This window comes from Chrysochloris asiatica, unplaced genomic scaffold (assembly GCF_000296735.1).
Source record: "Chrysochloris asiatica unplaced genomic scaffold, ChrAsi1.0 scaffold00016, whole genome shotgun sequence".
NCBI classification, from domain to species: Eukaryota; Metazoa; Chordata; class Mammalia; order Afrosoricida; family Chrysochloridae; genus Chrysochloris; species Chrysochloris asiatica.
Genome location: NW_006408534.1, coordinates 12,697,609 through 12,718,363, shown reverse-complemented (window position 1 = coordinate 12,718,363; position 20,755 = coordinate 12,697,609). Strand labels below are relative to the sequence as shown.

The following is a 20,755-nucleotide window of genomic DNA, read 5'->3' as shown; positions in this document are numbered from 1 at the left end:
TTTTTAAGGAGGTCAAAGAGTAACTTTCCTAAAAAAGTGCTGGTGTGGTAGTGTAGGATAAGCACTGGAGTGAAAGAAGGTCATTTTGAACCACAAGATCGGTAGTTCAAACTCACCAGTCTCTCCTCAGAAACCCTATACAGTATCTCCCCAAATTTATAGCAACCTTCACAGGCCTTAGAAAATAATCAGCTTAAATTTTAGGCTGCTCTGTTTGGTCAAACATTTAATTAACTCACTCCTAATGTGATGATTCAGGATCTCTGGTAGCGTAGTGGTTACCAGCTGGGCTGCTAACCTCAAGGTTCGCATATCGAAAGTACTAGCTGTTTCGCGGGAGAAAGATGAGGCTTTCTGTTTCCGTAAAGATTTACAGCCTCAGAAACCCTATACATTGTCGCTCTGAGTCAGAGCCGACTCCACAGCACATAACATATCGCTACCAGACCTTCTATAGGATAAATGTTATCGAATAAATGAGACTGCTGACTTTTTATTGGTAAGGAAGCTAAAGATTGAGAGAAATTCAATGATGTTCCTAATGGCCTTCATCATTCATTAGTGGCAGTAAATCTATGCCAATTCAAGCCATTTAACTCTCAGCCCTGTGCTCCAGCCTTCTGTCATCCTTTGCACTGCCTCTCTTGTTGCTGCTGTCTCCTGAAGTTGACCTTAGAGTCCCCTTGCCAGGTAAGGGAGCAGACAATGTGAGAGAAGTCTATGAGTTCATACTAGCTCAGGATACATCGCAGTGAAAGGTTATGCTTACTCTTAGGAGACCAGTGTAAATTTTGGGGCCGTAGGCTCTTCAAAGCCTTCAGTAGAATTGGTTTTACCCTTCTTCAGAGTGCCTCTTTTATTAGAGCTGAAATCCCGTTCCCTTTGAGCTTAATTATAACAGAATATCTTCCTGTTTCCCACCCTGACATCCAAAGGTGGGTAGTAAATTTGACACCTCTGGAAAGAGATCTTTCCCATATGCGCACTGTTCTTTGTGCCTCTCCTAGCCAGGAGGATACAGAGTACACTTTGCTTGTCTGTGGGGCCTTCTCTTTGTCATGCTTCCATTGGACCCAACTCTGCTAGCACTTGCTCCACAAATGCTGGTGGAGAGATGCATCCCTGGTTAGAGTTGCAGCAGGACCGCGTTCTAGTCATGTTGTCTTCCGGCGTCCGCCAGGCGGCGCTAAAAACACAGAAAGCTGGGCTGCTCACAGATTCTTCCTTAATGTGGTCACTTTGGTTCTCTTTGTAGGCCCTGGCGGCTCTGCAGCAGCGGCGGGGCCTTGCGCTGGGATTGGCTGGTCCTCTGAGGCCTGGCTGGGCACCAAAGACTGTGCAAGGCAAGACTTAGTCTTGGGGGCAGGATTTTAGCTGTGAGTCTGAGTTAAACTTCCGTGTCTATGCCTGTGCAAGCGTCAGAGTCAAGGGTGTAGAAGAGGGCGGGGCAAGTGGTGATTTTCTCCTGCACTTTCTCAACTGCATTAATAACATTGCCAAGTCATGCTTTAGACAAGCTCACATTGGTCCTGAGTCCATGTGACAAGTGAGGAAACTGAGGCTGAGAAGTGGAAGGCGTGGCCAACTGCAGGGCCAACCAACCTCCTGCCGGGTACCAAAATTTCAGGGTCTGCATTCCCAGACCTCCTTGGATCGGTGGGCTTCGGACGCAAGGCTCCTGCAGCATTCACTGCAGCCCACCACATGGCACCCAGTACACCTGAAGGAAGCTCCTTGGAGGAGGAGCTCCGGACGCAGAGGAGGAGCCTGGGCAGCACCTGGGAGTCCAGGACACAGTTTTTCTGGATAAGAGGCAGAGCCTGGTAGGGCAGAACGGACACAGTTTTTCTGGATAAGAGGCAGAGCCTGGTAGGGCAGAACGCTCCAGGGTCAGACTCATGGGAGAGAAGCAGATCTTGTGCGTGGGGTTAGTGGTGCTGGACATCATCAATGTGGTGGACAGGTACCCGGAGGAGGACGCCGACACCAGGTAGGGGCGCCGGGACCCCTTGGAGAGCCCGGGGCACACCACACTTCCGTGCTTGTAACTGGCTGGAAGCTATGAGAGTCCAGCCTTCTACCTGGAGAACCTGGGGTGGCTCTAAGCGGGAGAGAGGAGGAAAGAGTTTAGGGCTTTAATAAGAAGTAAGCTTTTCAGAACTTGGTCTTAGTCAATTTTCATTTCAACCCCGAGCCTGAGAGGGACATGATTATTCCCATTAATGATAATAAACAAGTAGAGGCTGTGAGAGAATATTAATCCAAGGACACACACAGCTAGTAAGGGGCTGGACGAGTTTTTGTTTTTGAATGACAAGACCCATGCACTTATCTCTCCACCAACATTTGTTTATAGTTCTATATATATGTATATATATATACATACATACACATTTATATAGTAGTATCACCTGTTTCTTCAAAAAAGATTTGAGGTAGCTTACAATAAGAGGTGGAGTCGTGGTGTGGCGCTGTGGGCTAATGCGTCAGACTGTATAGTCGTTTGAACTGCAATGTCGGTGGTTCAAGCTCACCAGCTGCTCCTTGGAAACCCTATACAGGGTCTGTATGGGTGGGAATTGACTTAACGACCATAACGACTCTTAACAACAGTAAGAGGTATGTGCAATTAGACTGTACAAGGGATATTTAAAATTCTGGTGTTGAACTTTAGGGCTTGCTGGTGGCACTGGAGACATATTGAGGATGCTATGGGATATGGATAGGGCTGATTCATGAGGGACCGCATACTTTCCCTGATCCTAACTTGTAAAGCTTCTCAGAAGTCATTTTTAAGGAGGTCAAAGAGTAACTTTCCTAAAGTGCTGGTGTGGTAGTGTAGGATAAGCACTGGAGTGAAAGAAGGTCATTTTGAACCAGAAGATAGGTAGTTCAAACTCACCAGTCGCTCCTCAGAAACCCTATACAGTATCTCCCCAAATTTATAGCATCCTTCACAGGCCATAGAAAATAATCAGCTTAAATTTTAGGCTGCTCTGTTTGGTCAAACATTTAATTAACTCACTTCTAATGTAATGACTAAGGAGCTCTGGTAGCGTAGTGGTTACGAATCGGGCTGCTAACCTCAAAGTTGGCAGTTTGAAAGTTGTAGCCATTTTGCAGGAGAAAGATGAGGCTTTCTGCTCCCGTAAAGATTTACAGCCTCGGAAACCCTGTACATGGTCCCTCTGAGCCAGAACCGACTCCACAGCACATAACATATCGCTACCAGATCTCCTATAGGATAAATGCTATAGAATGTATGGGACTGCTGACTTTTTATTGATAAGAAAGCTAAAGTCTGAGACTGCTGACTTTTTATTGATAAGGAAGCTAAAGATTGAGAGAAATTCAATGATGTTCCTGATGCCTTCATCATTCATTAGTGGCAGAAAATCTACGCCAACTCAAGCCGTCTGACTCTCAGTCCAGTGCTCCAGCCTTCTGTCATCTTGTGCACTGCCTCTCTTGTGGCTGCTGTCTCCTGAAGTTGACCTTAGGGGTCCCCTTGCCAGGCAAGGGAGCAGAGAAAGTGAGAGAAGGCCATGAGGTCAGACTAGCTCAGGCCGCATCGCAGTGCAACGTTAGGCTTACTCTTAGGAGACCAGTGAATATTCTGGGGCCCCAAGCTCTTCAAAGCCTTCAATAGAATTGGTTTTACCCTTCTTCACAGTGCCTCTTTTATTAGAGCTGAGATCCTGTTCCCTTTGAGCTTAATTATAACAGAATATCTTCCTGTCTCCCACCCTGACATCCAAAAGTGGGTAGTAAATTTGACAGCTCTTGAAAGAGATCTTTCCCAAATGCACACTGTTCTTTGTGCCTTTCCTAGCTAGGGGGATACAGAGTACACTTTGTTCATTTGTGGGGCCTTCTCTTTGTCATGATTCCATTGCACCCAACCCAGCTCACTGATGGGCAGACTTGATTGGTATCCTCATTCTTCCTTAATACTGGCATCAAGAGGGTAATATCTGAGATCTCAATCCCACTGGCCCTAAGATAAAGGTGTTCAAGGGGCATTGGTGCGTCTTAGTACTTGTCACCTGAGCCTCTGCAGACCTCTGAGGAGTAGGAGTGACCCTTGCCTCCTAGAATCCAGGCTGAGGCAAATCTGCTGAAAAGCATCTTCATGCGCAGAAGTTGGGTGTCAGTGTGACGCTGAAAGGCTTCCATTTCCTGTTTTTTTTTTTTTTTTTAATGTTTTATTGTGAGTTATGTGATAGTTTACATGGGAGAACATTCGTCAGTGTCCTTTTATGAAAAGTTTCACATCCTTTCTGGGAAATCTCATCAAAGCCATGACCTAACTTCTATCATTTAGAAAAGTCAGAGTAAATATTTATCAGTAAATATTTGGAGGTCAGGAAACCTGGGTTCTCATATCAGCTTTGTCACTAACTATTGGTGTATCCTGAGTAAGACTGACTTCTCTAGGCTACTCTTCTTGGTGTGGAGATTTTTGCAAAACTCATAGCTTGGAAAAATATGGAACGCTTTACAAATCAGCATGTTTCCTTCCTAATGAAACCATGCTCTTTTCTCAAAGGCAGAGAAACCTCAGGGAGAAGTTTTATTTACAGGTATCTTGCCCTGAAACTCTGGTTCATCTATTTCTTTGAACTAGTGGTTCTTTGGTATTTGTTTCTCTTATTGTAGGCTGCCACGATGATTATTTTTGGAACTGTTGGTAGGTGATGTCAGATCAGTTCTCACTCCTAGTGACTCTGTGCACAACAGAACAAAACACTGCCTGGTCCTGCCTCATCCTCGCATTTGTTGTTATGCCTGTGCCCATTACTGCTGCCACTGTGGGGGTCTTCCTCCTCTTCACTCATGCCCCACTTTTCCAAGCGTGATGTCCTCCTCGCAGATTAGAAATAACTTGCAGTGTTGACCTCACAGTATTATTGGAGCACAAATGAGAAATATAGTCAAAAGTGCTTTGTTTACATTATAATATTTACATTATTATTTTTGTTCTTGATGACAATGAATCCTTCCAGGTGTATCTTGAGTTCACTTCTTTTGGTTAGATTTTCAGTAAAGATGGAGGAAAACTCATTTTGCCCAATAATCTTTTAAATTATCATCTTAAAAGTTACTTCCTGTTTTAGATGAACACAATTTCCTAGTTCGTTCTCCTGTTCTGTTCATTTTAATCTGCAGATATTATTGGTGTCAGGTCTCCTAAGATATAGATAGGTGGTACATTTGACATCTTTGGGAAGAGGCCCTGGAGCTAATATAGGAGGAGGCTGTTATTACAGCCAAGTGAAAGCAGCTGTGAGTGGGGGGGATAATGGACTGTTGTAAACCAAGAAGATTTCCCCTAGGTAGCAGGGCCTTTCAATTGTAATAGAGCTGATTAAGTGGTTTCCTGGTGCCATAAGATGTGGAAAGACAGAAAGTAATCACTGTGGGCGTGAATATAACCTGGACCTCAGTCAACACCCTTCCCATCTTTGGGACTCAGCTGTCCCATCTAGACAGCGGGGGGTTGTCCTCGCTGCTTTCTGAGGGGGGGGTCTCATCGTTTACCTGGTGGGTGGACCAGCCTGCTGGGTCTGCAGTGACCATTCTGTGCCTTACAGGTGCCTGTCGCAGAGATGGCAGCGCGGAGGCAACGCTTCTAACTCCTGCACTGTTCTCTCCTTGCTGGGAGCCCCCTGTGCCTTCATGGGCTCACTGGCCGCTGGCCACGTTGCTGAGTGAGTTGAGGAGGAAGCAGAGGGGGGTCTGCTTAGGGGCATTTTCACCCTGGGAATGCAGGTGTCATAAAGGGGTTCTGGCTACCAGAAATGGAAGGGAGGGGGCGGAGTGGCGTCCCAGGATCCCAGACCCTTATGTGCTGTGCTGGTGTTAATGGTGCGTCTGCTAAGGTTTCTTTTCCACAGCTCATTTCCTTGACCATTTTCTGGACCTGGCTTAAACTTCCCCACCTTTTCCTTCTTTGCTTCTTCAGTGGAATTGACTTTGCCCTTCATTAGCCTCTTATCCAGGTTGTGCTTGAGGCAGGAGGCAGGAAGGGACAGGTTGTGTCCAGGGGCCCAGGGGTCATCCCACAGTTTACTTCCCAATAGAGGGGCAGTGCTGGTGCTCATGTCCCGTTGTTCAGTGAAGCAGCCAGAGTCCCTGGCTGAGGATATCACTGAGTCACGGAGCTCTGCCTCTGCTTACTGGCTGTCTAGGCTTGGGCCTGTAGGTGGCCATACGCTTACTCCATGTTGGCTGTGGCAAGAACCCAAGAGTCCTTTGACCCCTGGTGCTGATTCAGCAAGCACTTATCGGGAGGTGAGACCCACACTTTGCCCACTGTGGGCTCTGGGGCACGCTGCCAGGTTGCTGGTCTGTGAAGCACAGCTCTTTGAACCCAGGTTGAGGGAGACTGCTGCCAGAACCCAGAGCCTCAGTCACAGCCAAACTCCCACCCTGGATGAACTGATACCAAGCGGGTAAAAGGCAAAGTCCTGCGTGTGATATGGGACACGACACGGAGCCAGTGGTTGATCACTTGGTTAACCCTCTGCAGCTGCCCCTTTCCTGCCCCAGCTGAAAGCAGGCACAGCTGTGACTCATGGTTATTGCAGCAGACCCTCCTTTCTGTAGCAACCATGCCCCCAAGGTGACCCATCCTGAGTTCTCCACATTTGTTCAATGATCATTCATCAAGCACCTGTCATGTGTTAGGCCTTCAGGAGCAAAACATTATCTGGCAAATCAGACGATATATATACAAGAAGTTTCAAAATGTTTGTGAGAAAATTCCATTATCTTTTAGTTTCATTTTTCCATGAACTTTTTAAAGCCCTCTTGTATTTTGTGCTCTGAAAACTCTACTATTTAAAGGGTCCTTATAGGAGGTCCTGGTGTGGCGCTGTAGGATAAATACTGGACTGCTAACCACAAGGTTGGCAGTTCAAACTCAGCAGCTGTTCCCTGGAAACTCTATACAGAGTTACGAGTTGTAATGGACTCAACGTCTCTTAACAATAACAGCAACAGGGCCCATTGGGTATAAGAAGGGGCCATGGTGCCATTGTGGGCTAAGCACTGAGCTGCTAACCAAAAGGTCAGTGGTTTAAACTCACCAGCTGCTCCACAGGAGAAAAATAAGACTGTCCCAGAGACCCTAATGCACTGTTCTCCTTTGTTCTATAGGGTTTCCATGAGCTAGAATCCACTCGATAACAGTGGGTTTCGGTTTCAGGTTTTGAGGTGTAAGAAAGGTATATAACTCTGATTGCCCAGTTTCGGTATTGCTTAAAGTGGGATCCCAGTGGTAGTGTAGGATAAGCAATTGACCGCTAACCTCAAGGTTGGCAGTTCAAACCACCAGTCACTTCTCAGGAGACAGACGCGGCTTTTTGTTACCGTAAAGATTAACAGCCTCAGAAATTCTACACCGTGTCTCTATGAATCAGAAACAACTTGATGGCACTAGTTTTGAGTGAGTTTAAAGTGGGGTGCAGCCTGGTTGGTGGCTGGACTGCCAGGCAGAATTGACAGCTCTTAGGCATTGTTGTTGTTGTTAACTGCCATTGAGTTAGTTCCGACCCTGTATAGGGTTTCCAAGGAGCAGCTGGTGAGCTTGAACTACCAACCTGTGGTTCAGACCAACTTTGCAGTCCAGCACATTAACCCATAGTGCCACACCAGTACTCCTCAGGCATAGAACATCCCATTTCTAGAGAGCCTGGAGTGGGAGATTGGCCTCCTTTTTCTCTTGCTGGCACAGTTTTCCTGAGGGGACACTCCCCTGGGCCCACTCAGATTAGAGGGGATACTGGCAAAGATTCCTAGACCAGTTCCACATTGAGGGGCACCAGGCACTTGGAGCCCTTCTTGGAGAATGAACTTTCCTTTGCAGGGAGAGGGTAGTGGGGCAGCCTCATTCCTAGCTGGGCATATGGAGAGTGTGGGAATGAGAAGAATCCCAACTGTAGGATTTCTTTCAGACATGGTCTTTCAGACCATGGGCTCTGTCCCCATCTCCAGGGTCATCATCATCTGGAAGGGACTCCAAAAATAAGAATACATGGGGATGAGCATGAAGAGGGCAGCTGGGGGACAAAGTGTCACCTTGGTAATTAATTATTAATTCAGTTGGAGCCAGCATAAAACTCATTCAAGCCACAGTACTCTACCTGTTTAGTTCAAACAGGGTACAGTGTCTAGGCCCCAGATCTATGCCTATGTAGCTTTATGAACTGGAGCAAATGTTTTCTGTCTTGAATTAGCCTTAAGAACAGTGTCAAGGTTGGGGTGTGCAGTCAGGCCCTATAAGAATGTCCCTTGGTGTGTTTCTCACCAAGCTTCAGGCTATGCCCATTTCTCCTACCCCCTTGCACAGCCTGTGACCCTTTCAGGACAAGACTGTGATTTCCAGGTTCCTCCTAGTCTTCCTCTGTTTGCACCCCAGCCTTTCAGGGTCCCTAATGGCCCTGCCAGCTACCCTCCAGTCCCTACCACCCTTGTCGAACTGCACCTTCCCCTGGGTTGCTCTGCTCTGGCAGTTTTCTCCTGGATGATCTCCGCCGCTATTCCGTGGACCTACGCTACACGGTCTTTCAGACCATGGGCTCTGTCCCCATCTCCACGGTCATCATCAACGAGGCCAGTGGCAGCCGCACCATCCTTCATGCCTACAGGTTTGTACACCAGTCTGCACCTTGCCAGCTGTCGTCGCCATCACTGAACTCCAAGAATGGGACCCTTCTCTTTAGATACCTCAAGGTCTCCAGCATACCCTCCCCGGTCCTGTGAGAGGTCTAGGCCACTCGTAGGCCCTAATCTGTGTTTCCTTGCCCTTTCCCTGGCTGGGGTTCCACTTCAAAGCTTCCTGGTGGCTGACTTCAGGCGGCGGGGCGTGGACGTGTCTCAGGTGGCCTGGCAGAGCAGTGGGGAGACCCCTTGCTCCTGTTGCATCGTCAACAACTCCAATGGCTCCCGTACCATTGTACTCTACGACACGTAAGGCCCCTGGCTTCATTCTGCCACAGCCCACCAATCACTTCACAGCCTCACTCACCACTGTGGACATCCTGCTGTCCACCAGCTGCAGTTTTTCTCTGTATCAGAAATTGCCCCCATACCAAAGTGTTTGGTGATTTTTGAATGGGTTTCAATTAGGGGAGAAGTGAGGTGGGAAGCGATGGGCTTTGCTCTGCCTGGCAACTTGACCTTGTTAGGCACCAAAGATGAGCAGGCAGGCCTGTACAAAACATAATTTATGATGTGATTTCCCCATAATTAACTAATCAGTAGCCTGGGTGTGGGTCTGGGAAACGGTCTCAAGTCAGAGGGGTAAGGGTGGGGGTGTCAAGCCAAACCATCTGAAGGGGCAGGGGGCCCACTGCCATGTTCAGGGTTAGCCCCAGAGTTGCTAGCCTGCAGCATGGCACCAAAGAGCTGGAATTCGGGTGTTCAAAGGAAATGAAACTTCCAAGGGTGGGTTCCAGGATAATGAATCCAGACCAAATACTTTACATATAATATTCAGCCATTGCTGGATGAAAATCTGGGTTACCAGATCAGGGCTGTCTGATATGAGTGTGGGGAGGGATCCTTTCAGAGTCCCCAGTTACTGGGGAGAGGCCCCCGTGGGCCTCGACCTTTCTTATCTCCTCCCCCTGATTCCCCCCTGAAGGATTTCAGAGGTTTAGTATACTGAAAACCTAGTATATATCAGGGTTGGGAGGGCCCAAACCCAGCTGCCTTGGAGGTCCAGGTTGTCCCTACTACCTGGCATGACCACTGGATCTGGGGGAGGGCAGTCACCACAGGACCAACTTGACAACAAATAGTCTCTGGGCTCCATGGAGTGAGTGGGCAGGCATATGTGCTAGAGGCACACACTCTCAAATCGGGTAATCCTAGACATCAGCTCAGGAAATGACCAATTTGTAGCAACTTTGATCAAGGATACAACAAGGATATTCCAAGGAAGCCAGGAAGAGGTTTGAGGAGCAATGTTTATTGCCCACCTGCCTTACTCTAGGCATATTCACACAATCCCAGTAGACTTGTGAGGCTGGAGGTTTCGGCCCCGCTTACCTCAGAAAGTACCAGATCACACAGCTAGTTAGTGTTCAAGGGATTAGAGTACAAAGCTTGGTGGGGGGGACACTGGCCAAGAGGAGGATAGAGGTAGACCCTTTCCCAGGATTCCATGCCCAGACCAAATATGAACTCATCCTCACCTGTCCACCTAAGGGTTATGACACAGTCTACCAAATTCAGAACAGTGGTGCACAAGTGCCACAGGCAATCTCTCAACATTGGAATGCCAAAAGTGAGTGGGCTCAGACCCGAGTTTGGGCTGAGAGGTCAGAGCAACCACACAGACTATATTCTGGGAGCAGCATGTGTTGCTGGCAAGGAAAATTCTGGGAATTGTAGTCTAGTGCTCCTAGAGCATTCTGGGAGATGTAGTCTCCAAGCCACAGAGGTCACCTGGCACCTTGACACTTGTAGCTCAATTTAGGCTAACCTCACAGTCTGAAACACAGAATCACCTGACTGGATGGAGCTGGGTGCAGCAAGGAATTTAGTTTAGGACAGGGCCTATACTCCTACACTGTAGATCCTGCCATGCTGTAGACAGTGGCAGGTAGAGAGAGGGTCCCCTGCTGTCAGTTAGAGATCCTGGTCCTGGCTGACCTCACCATGCACCTCTTTTTCTGTCCTTTCCATCTTATGGCCTAGGAACCTGCCAGATGTGTCTGCTAAAGACTTTGAGAAGGTTGATTTGACTCAGTTCAAGTGGATCCACATTGAGGCAAGTTCTGCCATACCTGTATTTACAGGGACTCAACCTGCTGGCCCTATCCCCTGTTCTGCCTTCTTCTTTGAACTAGGAAGTACCTTAGAGATAAATGAATACAAGCTCCCTTATCCCCTCTCCATTCTCCCTCATGTTTTCAAGTGAGGAAACTTAGGCCCAGAAAAAACTGGGTGGCAGTCACACTGAAAGATGCAGGCACAGCTGCCTCCTAGCAAAGCCTTGTGTTTATGGAGTGACTAGCTGTCCCAGTTCTGCAGTAGCCTGGCTCTGAGGGGTAGTTGACCTTTGGGGGAACAGAAATGAAATGGCCTGCCCTAACTCCAAAATCAAGAGAACAAATACTTTCATTTTCAAAGAGGAGTTTTGGAGTCTAGGTGAGTGGAACTTCAGGAAACTTCCTGAGTTCTAATCCTAGGTTTGTCATTCAGTTGTTTGTAGGCCCTTAGAAAAGTCTCATATATTTTTTAGCCTCCACATTGGTGAAATGGGACGGGTTATCCATAGGTCTACAAGCTCTAGAAATTTGTGATTTGGGATGGGGCTCTAGTCCAGTTTCCCTGGCCCTCTTCACATCATCCACCAGGGAGCCAGATAGACTGGACAATGCCCAGTGGGTTCTGAGCTGCCTACTCTGCCCCAGGGCCGGAATGCATCAGAGCAGGTGAAGATGTTGCAGCGGATAGAGAAGCACAATGCCAGGCAGCCTCCAGAGCAGAAGATCTGGGTGTCCGTGGAGGTGGAGAAGCCCCGAGAGGAGATATTTCAGCTGTTTGGCTTCGGAGATGTGGTGAGCCCCACACAGCTTCCCACGTGCAATGGAGCAATTTATTCTTAAAGGGAGCCCAAGAGTCCCCTGGGCCAGCCTTCCATTCTTTGGAATAACAACTCCTGGCTTGGTGGTGTTGGAAGACAGGGGTAAAGAGGCAGGTCCCCAGCTTCGGGTGCGTATCCAGGCCTCAGCAGTGGTCACGTGGGTACCAGATCACTTGGCAGGATCAAGAGTCAGCCCCAGGGATATTCTAGCTTTCCATGGTCTTTTCCTCTGTAAAATCAACTGTTTGCTGGGGTTTCTAACTCAGGTAGATCTTGAGTTGTGGAAGCCACTACAGCCTGAGGGGCCAGTGGGAAGGAGACTTTGAATAGGACTGGGATGTAAAAGGTTGGAGTAGGCCTGAGTTGACTCAATCTGGTTGGAGACCAGACCACCAAGCCCATTGGTTCCCACCTTTAAGGCAAGTTTTAAAATGTGGATGTCAGAGTCCTACCCTCAAGTTTTTCATTTGTTTGGGGAGAGTGGAGCTGGGCTTCAGTATTTTTTAAGAAAATTTCCTGTGGTGACTCTAAGGTATCCCTTTGTTTTACAAATAGAAACCTGACATAGAGAGCAGTGTTGTATGAAGGAAAAATCAAAACAACTCTCCAGAGGATGATCAGACTCTAACTTGGCAGTGGTGGATTTCATCCAAAGGTGGCGTTCCAGGCTCTCTGTGTTTTCAAATGTGAAATCCACTGTTCTCAGAACAAACTAGTTGCCACCCAATTAACTCCAGTTCATGTCATCTCCAGGTGTGTCAGAGTAGAACTGTGCTCCTCCACAGGGGTTTCAATGGCTGATTTTTAAAAAGAAAATCTCCTGGCCTTTTTTCTGAGGTGCTTCTGGGTGAACTTGAGCCTCCAACCTTTTGTTAGCTGCCAAGTACATTAACTGTACTACCTTCTGAAACCACAAGGTTAGCAGTTCGAATCCACCAGCCGTTCCACAGTAGAAAGATGAGATTTTTTTCTTCTGTAAAGACTGTTATTTTGTTGTTAAGTACCGTTGAGAAGGTTCTGACTCATAGTGACTCTGTCTAGGGTTTCTGAGGAGTAGCTGGTGAGCTTGAACTGCTGCTGACCTTGCCGTTCAAATGACATTTTGGTCCAATGCTTATCCTACAGCGCCACACCAGGATGCCTATAAAGATTACAGCCTCAGAAACCCTATAGAGTAGCTAAGAGTAGGAAACAACTCAGCGACACACTACCACAACCACCACCCACTCTAGTATATCTTAAAACAGTGTTTTTTTAAAAAATGTGTTTCTTTGGTGGTTTTGGAGGGCTCATTTTAAGATAGGAACAACACTCGACTGCTGCTGGCGAGGAGCAGAGCTGGAAAAAGAGTGAGAGGTGACCGTCAGCTTCCCTTCCACTGTCCACAGGTGTTTGTCAGCAAAGATGTGGCCAAGCACTTGGGGTTCCAGTCAGCAGAGGAAGCGCTCAAGGGCTTGTACAGCCGTGTGAGGAAAGGGTGAGCTGGGGAAGCCAGGAAGGGGGCCCTAGGACGTAAGGAGTGGGAGAGACATGGACTCTTGGGGTCTACCCAGGGGGAGGGCTTTGGGGCAGAGCTTAGCTGAGCTGCTTGCAGGGGTATGCTCATCTGTGCTTGGGCTGAGAAGGGCGCTGATGCCCTGGGCCCTGACGGACGGCTGATCCACTCGGATGCTTTCCCTCCACCCCGGGTGGTGGATACGCTGGGAGCTGGAGACACCTTCAATGCCTCTGTCATCTTCAGCCTGTCCCAAGGTGAGTACCACAGCAAGGGAGGATAGGCCTGGGGGCCTGCCTCTGCCCCGAGACCAGGCTGACTCATTATGTGTCCCTCTCTCTAGGGAAGAGCATTCAGGAGGCCTTGAGGTTTGGCTGCCAGGTGGCTGGCAAGAAGTGTGGTCTGCAGGGCTTTGATGGCATCGCGTGAGCCTAGGGCAGGAGGGACTAGCTCACTTCCTGGAGGTTGACATCCGGGCTGCCCTACTTCCTGAGGAGAGGCGGGCTGTGATGAGGACTCTGCCTGTGTCCTGTGTCCCTTCGCATGGCACCCACAAAACAACTCTTCCTTGAGCCAGCTGTCTGTCATTCTTTCTGTCCATACTCCTCTGACTGGGGACTCCTAAGGCTTTGACACACTCTAGTCCATCTCCCTCTCTCTCTTCCTTCCCCCAAACGATCTCCATACCCAGGTCTGCAGCTGGATAGCCAGAAGCCATGGAAAATCTCCTCTGGACCCTGCATGGTGCAGCGGACTTCACACCCTCAGCCCCAAGAGCTGTGAGTCCCTGTGGCTGATCCAAGTGACAGGCCAGCAGGCAGGGAGCCTACTCTGTGGTTTGGTGGGGCCTTCACAGTCCAAAAATAACTTCCTTAGAAAGCCCCACCCTTGGAGCCTGCCTTGTAGTTCTGGCAGTGTGTTAGCTACAGATGTGGCCAGGAAGGAATACAGTGTTGCAGTTCCTCAGGGAGCCGCTCCAGAGGAGGATAGATGGCAATTGGGGTTCAACTCCAGTATGGGGCCATTCAATGTGACAAAGAGCATGGAGCTTTGGATTTTGAATTCAAATCTATCACTTAATTAGGTGGGTAAGGAGCCCTGGTGGGTTAAGCTGTGGACTGCTAGCTTTAAAATGGTTGATTGAACCTACTAGCTGTTCCTTGGGAGAAGAAAGCTATGGTAGTCTGCTCCTGTAAAGATTTACAGCTTCAGAAATCCTCACTGTTAAGTGGAGATCATAATTCTATGTGTCCCACAGAGTTATTGCGAGGATACAATCAGATGATACTTTAAATGCCCAGCATGATACCTGGTACGAACAAATAATAGTTCTTGATATTCCTGGGATGGTGATGGAGAATGAATGCCATGATGTGCAGGAGGGCTGGTGAGCATCAGGTGAGGTATGAATAGCAGAATGTTGTGCCCCAGGGAGAGACTGAGCTTTCTTCAAGGCCTGTCTGCCACGGCTATGGCCTAACCCCGTGGACTTTGCTAGGTCTCACTCAGCACCATCAGGTTCAGTCCCTGTGTGTCCCTATTGGGATTTAAGCAGGTTAGGCTGGTGGATAGATGACCCAGGGGGATATATTCATTGAGTTCTTTATTGGTTGTCCAGGCCCTAAAAGACTCCAACTTAGAGTCTCCCTGAGCTGCGCAGAAAGATCTGCTGGGGCCAGGCAGGCAGGTGGCCCTCATCCTAACATATACCCCACCATTCGGGGATCCTGTTATGACCTTGAGACATCATGGTTTATATCTCATCATTCTCCAGCTGGATAGAGTGGTCCTCAAACTCCTGTGGGGTGTGCTGAGACTCCAGCGTTTCCCCTGGAAGCTCTTCTGCTTCTTCTGCAGTGTCCCTGGCTTCCGCCTGTTCCCCAGCCTCCCCTTTGGGACCTGGGCCTTCTCCAACCTCTGCCGGTCCCCCAGCCTCTTCTCTAGGACCCAGAGCTCCTACTTCAGCCTTTGCTAGTCCCCCAGCCTCCAAGGACACCCTTCTGGCCTCGATCTGTTCCCCAGCTTCTCTGAGACTTGGAGCTTCTGGTGCTTCTTGTCCTAATGGGCTTCTAGGTAACAGGGGCTGCCTTCCAATATCGTGCAGCTCCTGGTGTCTGGGGGTCTCTCCTGGGAAGTTGATGAGCTCTGCAGGTGTCATGAGCCCATCCCCATTCAGGTCCTGGGTCTCGAGCACCTTGTCCACTACCAGGATCACCTGTGGGAGCACACATATACAGTGACCTGAGATGTTCCAGGAGTTCCTACACTGCCCTACATTCCTGACAGAAGTTTCTGATCCCTCCTTTTACAGGGAACTCACCCAAAAACTCATGGTAAGAAAGACTAAAGCCCCAAGGAGAAGGGTCCCTCGCCCACCCAGCAGTGCTTACTGGATTGGTGGGAGAAGAGTCAGTAGCTCCAGGGGCCAGAGCTGCTGTCAACATGGACAACAGCTCCAGACCATCCAGCTGTCCACTCTGGTCGTAGTCATGGAGGGCAAAGAGGTAGAGGAGAACTGAGGAGAGGAGGCTGGATCAGATGAAGCACCAAAAGGCAGGTGGAGAAGGCAGGAGTCATCAGGCCGACCAGAGGTCAGCTCCCAGTTCTGGCCACCCCTGCCCATTAGCCCAGGTTCTTACCCTGTTCCCGGTTCATGTGCCCAGGCTCCTCTTCCATTCTCTCTAGTCCTTTCAAATAGCTCTGCAGAAGTCTGCCAGAAAGTGAAAATTAACCCAGGAGAAAGCAGACTCCATCCCCAGGCCTCCAGGCCTGCCTACTCACCGAAGCTGCTCTTGGCCTGGCACAAAGGGGTTGGGCAGGGGTTGCTGCAGCGCTTCAGGATTAGACCTGCAAGAGGGAGGGAAGGGCCAGCCTTGCAAAAAGCCTCCCTCAGTGCATTGGTCCCCAAGCCCAAATCCATGGCAGAGTTCTCTCCCCAGAGCAGGGAAATTATTCCTCAAAATGCCCTTAGTGAGGAGGAGGCCCTTCTGGTCCTCTCAGAAGAATCTTAGTCCCCTAAGCTGCTTTTTGTAGCTGCCTTACTTGAATTTAAGTGAAAACTCAAACATTTTTCGATAGAGGTCAGATGAGGCCACCTCTAGTAGATACTAGTTGGAAATCCAAGAAAAAAGCCCAGGGGGCGCCATAGTAGCTCAGGGGCAGCCAAGGGCCCTGCCCAATTTTTATAAAACCCCAATTTGCTCCATGACAAAAAAACTGTTGTTTTTTTTTTAAAAACCAAGCAAAAGGTATATATATATATAATGTGTGTGTGTATGTGTGATAAGTGCCGTCGAGTAGATTCCGACCCATAGCGACCCTGTATAGGGTTTCCGAGGAGCAGCTTGGTGAGCTTGAAACGCTGACCTTGCAGTCTGGCGCATTAACCCACAGTGCCACATCAGAATATATATATGTATGTATGTATATTATGTGCTATGGAGTCGATTCCAAATCTGTGACCCTGTACAGGGTTTCTGAGGCTGTAAATCTTTACGGGAGCAGAAAGCCTCATCTTTCTCCCATGGAACAGTGGTAGTTTCGAACTGCTGACCTTGAGGTTTGCAGCCTGATTCATAACCACTACGCTACTAGAGCTCCATATATATATATGTGTGTATATATATATATAATTGGTCTTTGGAGATGCTCATTGTGTATGTGTCTGTTCTTAAGGTTCAAAACTTTGTTCTCAGTTCTGTTTGCTCCCATTGAGAGTGAGCTGCTGTCCCTGCACTGTCCCGGCTGCTAAGCCTGTATGTGTCTCCATGCTTCCCTAACACTGCATGGTATTCACAACTAGAACCTTGAGAAAGGCATTCAAATAAAGTGGGCATGGTATGCTAATGAGCCCTATTTCTTTGGGGTTCTATGCATCACCCGTCATTGGAGCTGAGCTCCCTGGTTCCCAATGAATCCAGCAAACAAGCTTGGAGTACCCACTTTGTGTACAGAACTCAGACAGGAAGAAGGCACGAGGTTGGGGTGGGATACAGAGATCAGGGGTGTACATCCCATTCTCCGACCTCCCACAGAGGTCCAACCCACCCTCTGGTTTTCCAGAGATTCCTAGCACCCTGTCCTCATCATTCCTACCTTGTGGCTCCATCCTTGGGAGCAGCCTGGCTTACGGATAGCAGCAGCAGCAGCATGAACTCTCTCATCATCAAAGGCAGCATCTTTCTGGGAATAGAGGGGGTCAGCAGGAAAAGAGGTGCTTGTCACAATAATGGGGGAATCAATCAGGTCAGCCAGGAATGCTTTCCTCTTTCTGCCTCCACTCTGCAGTCCAGGAGACATGACTCCTGCTCAAGTGAGGGGTCACCACAGACATCAGCCATCACCTAGGTGGGTGGGCTCCACATTGTGGTTCAGTAGTGGGACTCTGTTAAAAATACACCTGACTCCACATCCAGTATAAAGGCACATAAAAGCATGGCCTCCCCATATCTTCATCCCACTTGCTCCCAGCAGTGGCTGAAGTGTCCTAAGAAGGACAGTTAAAATATGTCTGATGGATGATATGATCCTATACGTAGAAAACTCCAAGGACTCAGTAAAAAAACTATTAGACCTCATAAAAAGATTCATCAAAGTGGGGGGGTATAAGATTAACATACAAAAATCAATTGGATTTCTCTATAGCAACAGCAATAGCGATGAAAAGGACATTAGGAAAGCAATACCATTTATATTAGCCACGCAAAGGATGAAATACTTAGGAATACACATAACTAGAGAAAGGACTTATACAAAGAAAATTACAAAACACTACAAAGCACTACTACAAGAAACCAAAAGAGACCTAGAGAAGTGGAAGAACATACCATGATCCTGGATAGAAAGACTCAACATCATGAAAATGTCAATACTACCCAGAGCAATTTACACATACAATGAAATCCCAATCCAGATTTCAAAAACATTCTTTGAAGAGATGGAAAGGAAAAAGACCCAGGATAAGCAAAGCACTGCTAAAAAGGAAGAACAAGGTTGGATGTCTCTCACTCCCCAATTTCAAACTTTACTACATGGCTATGGTGGTCAAAACAGCCTGGTACTGGTACAACAAAAGAGACATTGATCAATGGAATAGAATCGAGAATCCAGATATCAACCCGACCACTTACAGCTAAATGATTTTTGACAAAGTCCCTAGGCACGCTGCATGGGGAAGAGACAGTCTCTTTAACAAATGGTGCTGGCAGAACTGGAAAATGATATGTGAAAGACTGAAACAGGACCTTTGCCTTATGCCCTATACAAAAATGAACTCAACATGGATTAAAGATCTAAATGTGAATCCTAAAATTATGAAGATCATCAATGAAAAAATAGGTACGAGCATGAGGGCGCTAATTCAGGGCATACACAGACTGCCACACGTTTTGAAAAGTACATAACAAAAACAGACAAAATAGACGAGTGGGGCATACTAAAAATTAAAAATTTGTGTGCATCAAAAGACTTCACCAAGAGAGTAAAAAGGGAACCCACAGACTGGGAAAAAATCTTTTGCAACAACATATCGGATAAGGGACTCATTTCTAAAATATATAGGAAAATCCTATACATCTACAAAAACAAGACAAATAACCCAATCAAAAAATGGGCAAAGAATATGTCCCCCCCATCCCCCCCAAAAAAAGCTAAAGAGGATAGAGAGAAACACTGTTAACTGATGATATATGGAGGGGATAATAATCAATGTAATGAAACAAGCTATATGAATGGTTGAATGTGAAGCTGATGATGTGCCCTGTAAACTTTCACTCAATCCAAAATAAAAACAATTAAAAAACAAAATGGGCAAAGAATATGAACAGACACTTCAACAGGCAGGAGATCCAGGCAGCCAACAAACAGATGAAGAAATGTTCACGATCACTAGCCATAAGAGAGATGCAAATCAAAATAACAATGAGATACCATCTCACACCAGCAATAACAGCAAAGATCAAAAAAGTTGAGAACAATAAATGCTGGTGGGGATGTGGAGAGACTGGGACACTCCTCCACTTGCTGGTGGGACTGTAAAATGGTCCAACCTCTCTGGAAAGCAATATGGTGCTTCCTCAGAAGGTTGAAAATAAAAATACCATGTGATCCAGCAATTCCTCTACTTGGTATTTACCCACAAGAAAAACGAGCCACAACACAGGAAGATATATGCACACCAATGTTCATACCTGCACTATTTACAATAGCAACAAGATGGAGACAGCCAAAGTGCCCATCAACTGAAGAATGGATCAACAAACTGTGGTACATACACATAATGGAATATTATGCTACCTTGAAAAATAACAAGGATATCTGCATGCCACTACCTAACATGGATGAACCTTAAGGACATTATGTTGAGTGAAATTAGTCACAAAAGGAAAAATACTGCATAGGACCACTACTGTAAAATACTAAGTAAAAGAACCCATACTAATCCACTAAAGTGGATTCTTAGCTGGTTGCTGGGACGTAGGGGTAGGATTAGAGGAGGGAGGGGAAGGTAGAGCACAAGGCAGAGATTAGACACAGGAAAGTCTGGGTGCTGGGGAAGGGGGCAATATACAAGAAGGGAGAGGGGAATGGAAGAACAAAGCATATGGGAGAACAATTAGGTCTGAATGGGCTAAATGGGACAGAGGTAAATAATGATGTAGGCACAACCTTGGAACAATGGGGCTCTGGGATACAGAGATTGGGAGATGGTTGGAAGAGGGAAAAGGGGGGAATAATGTTAAGATGCTTGGCTGTCTTGAACCTTGGTTTCCCATGCATTATATTATAAAATAGACACAGGAAGGGGAGAGAAAGGAATAGCCAAAAACATCACCATAGAAAGCTTGGAAGTCCATCTTCTGCCTATAACTGATTGAAACACCAAAAGTGGGGCTACAACGTGCCCAGTGAGGAGGTTGCCTGAGGAGCCTATGCATTACATAAGACTATATAGCTGGAAACCTGAACTACATCCAGACCTTCAGAGATGGGAAATTTCCACTTGAAAGGATGAACAGATCAGCCTGGAGCATCTAGAAAAACAGAAGATACTTCTTGAAAGAAAGACCTACAGGAAAAATACAAAACAATAGGGGCAGACCGACTGTTACTACAAGAACAAACAAGTTGCTTGCCCAGGAGACATCAAGGCAAGTGGTCAGGTCCCCTCAGTGCAAATCCTCTTTCAAGACTAAGATGCAGTGGGAATACATGCTCTGTTTGGTGACCACACACGTCACCCATAACAGGAAGTGAGGGAAAAACAGCAATGAAGCTGTGAGCTAAGCCCTACAACGTTCAATAGACTCCTGTGAACCTGGTTGGAGACCTGGTTGGCCAGGGGTGTGGCAAGACATGGGGACTCTTGGGCCCAGAGTCAGTGACATAGCCATAGAGGACTAGAGTGGAGAGTGAAGCATCCAGCTGATAAGAAGAGAGGACATATGCACAAGAACACCCACACTTGTAGATAATACCCATTTGACATAAGCTTCAATAACTGGATGATCAGAGCTCAACCCGAAGAAGAAAGAAGAGGAGGGAAAAAAGCGTCATCTGATACAATTTGATGAACATGACCTACACCTATGGATGCAGTAGCTCAAAAGAGTAAACAAATCCTCACTGCAAGAATCATTCCCACCCCCTCCACACAAAGAGTA

General features: G+C 47.5%; 2 protein-coding genes across 2 annotated transcripts; one reads left to right on the top strand and one right to left on the bottom strand.

Moving 5' to 3' along the window:
• Positions 1 to 1,898: 1,898 nt before the first annotated feature.
• KHK (ketohexokinase (fructokinase)) lies at positions 1,899 to 13,523 on the top strand. Its single transcript, XM_006835294.1, has 9 exons — positions 1,899 to 1,990; positions 5,595 to 5,711; positions 8,517 to 8,651; positions 8,839 to 8,973; positions 10,708 to 10,780; positions 11,427 to 11,573; positions 12,988 to 13,076; positions 13,194 to 13,351; positions 13,438 to 13,523. The coding sequence occupies exons 1-9, from the start codon at positions 1,899 to 1,901 to the stop codon at positions 13,521 to 13,523; spliced, it is 1,032 nt and encodes a 343-aa protein (XP_006835357.1).
• A 1,324-nt stretch (positions 13,524 to 14,847) lies between these two features.
• CGREF1 (cell growth regulator with EF-hand domain 1) lies at positions 14,848 to 17,272 on the bottom strand. The gene is made up of 5 exons (XM_006835204.1): positions 17,190 to 17,272; positions 15,876 to 15,941; positions 15,734 to 15,804; positions 15,485 to 15,609; positions 14,848 to 15,309 (listed from the first exon to the last, which is right to left on the bottom strand). The coding sequence occupies exons 1-5, from the start codon at positions 17,270 to 17,272 to the stop codon at positions 14,848 to 14,850; spliced, it is 807 nt and encodes a 268-aa protein (XP_006835267.1).
• Positions 17,273 to 20,755: the final 3,483 nt, after the last annotated feature.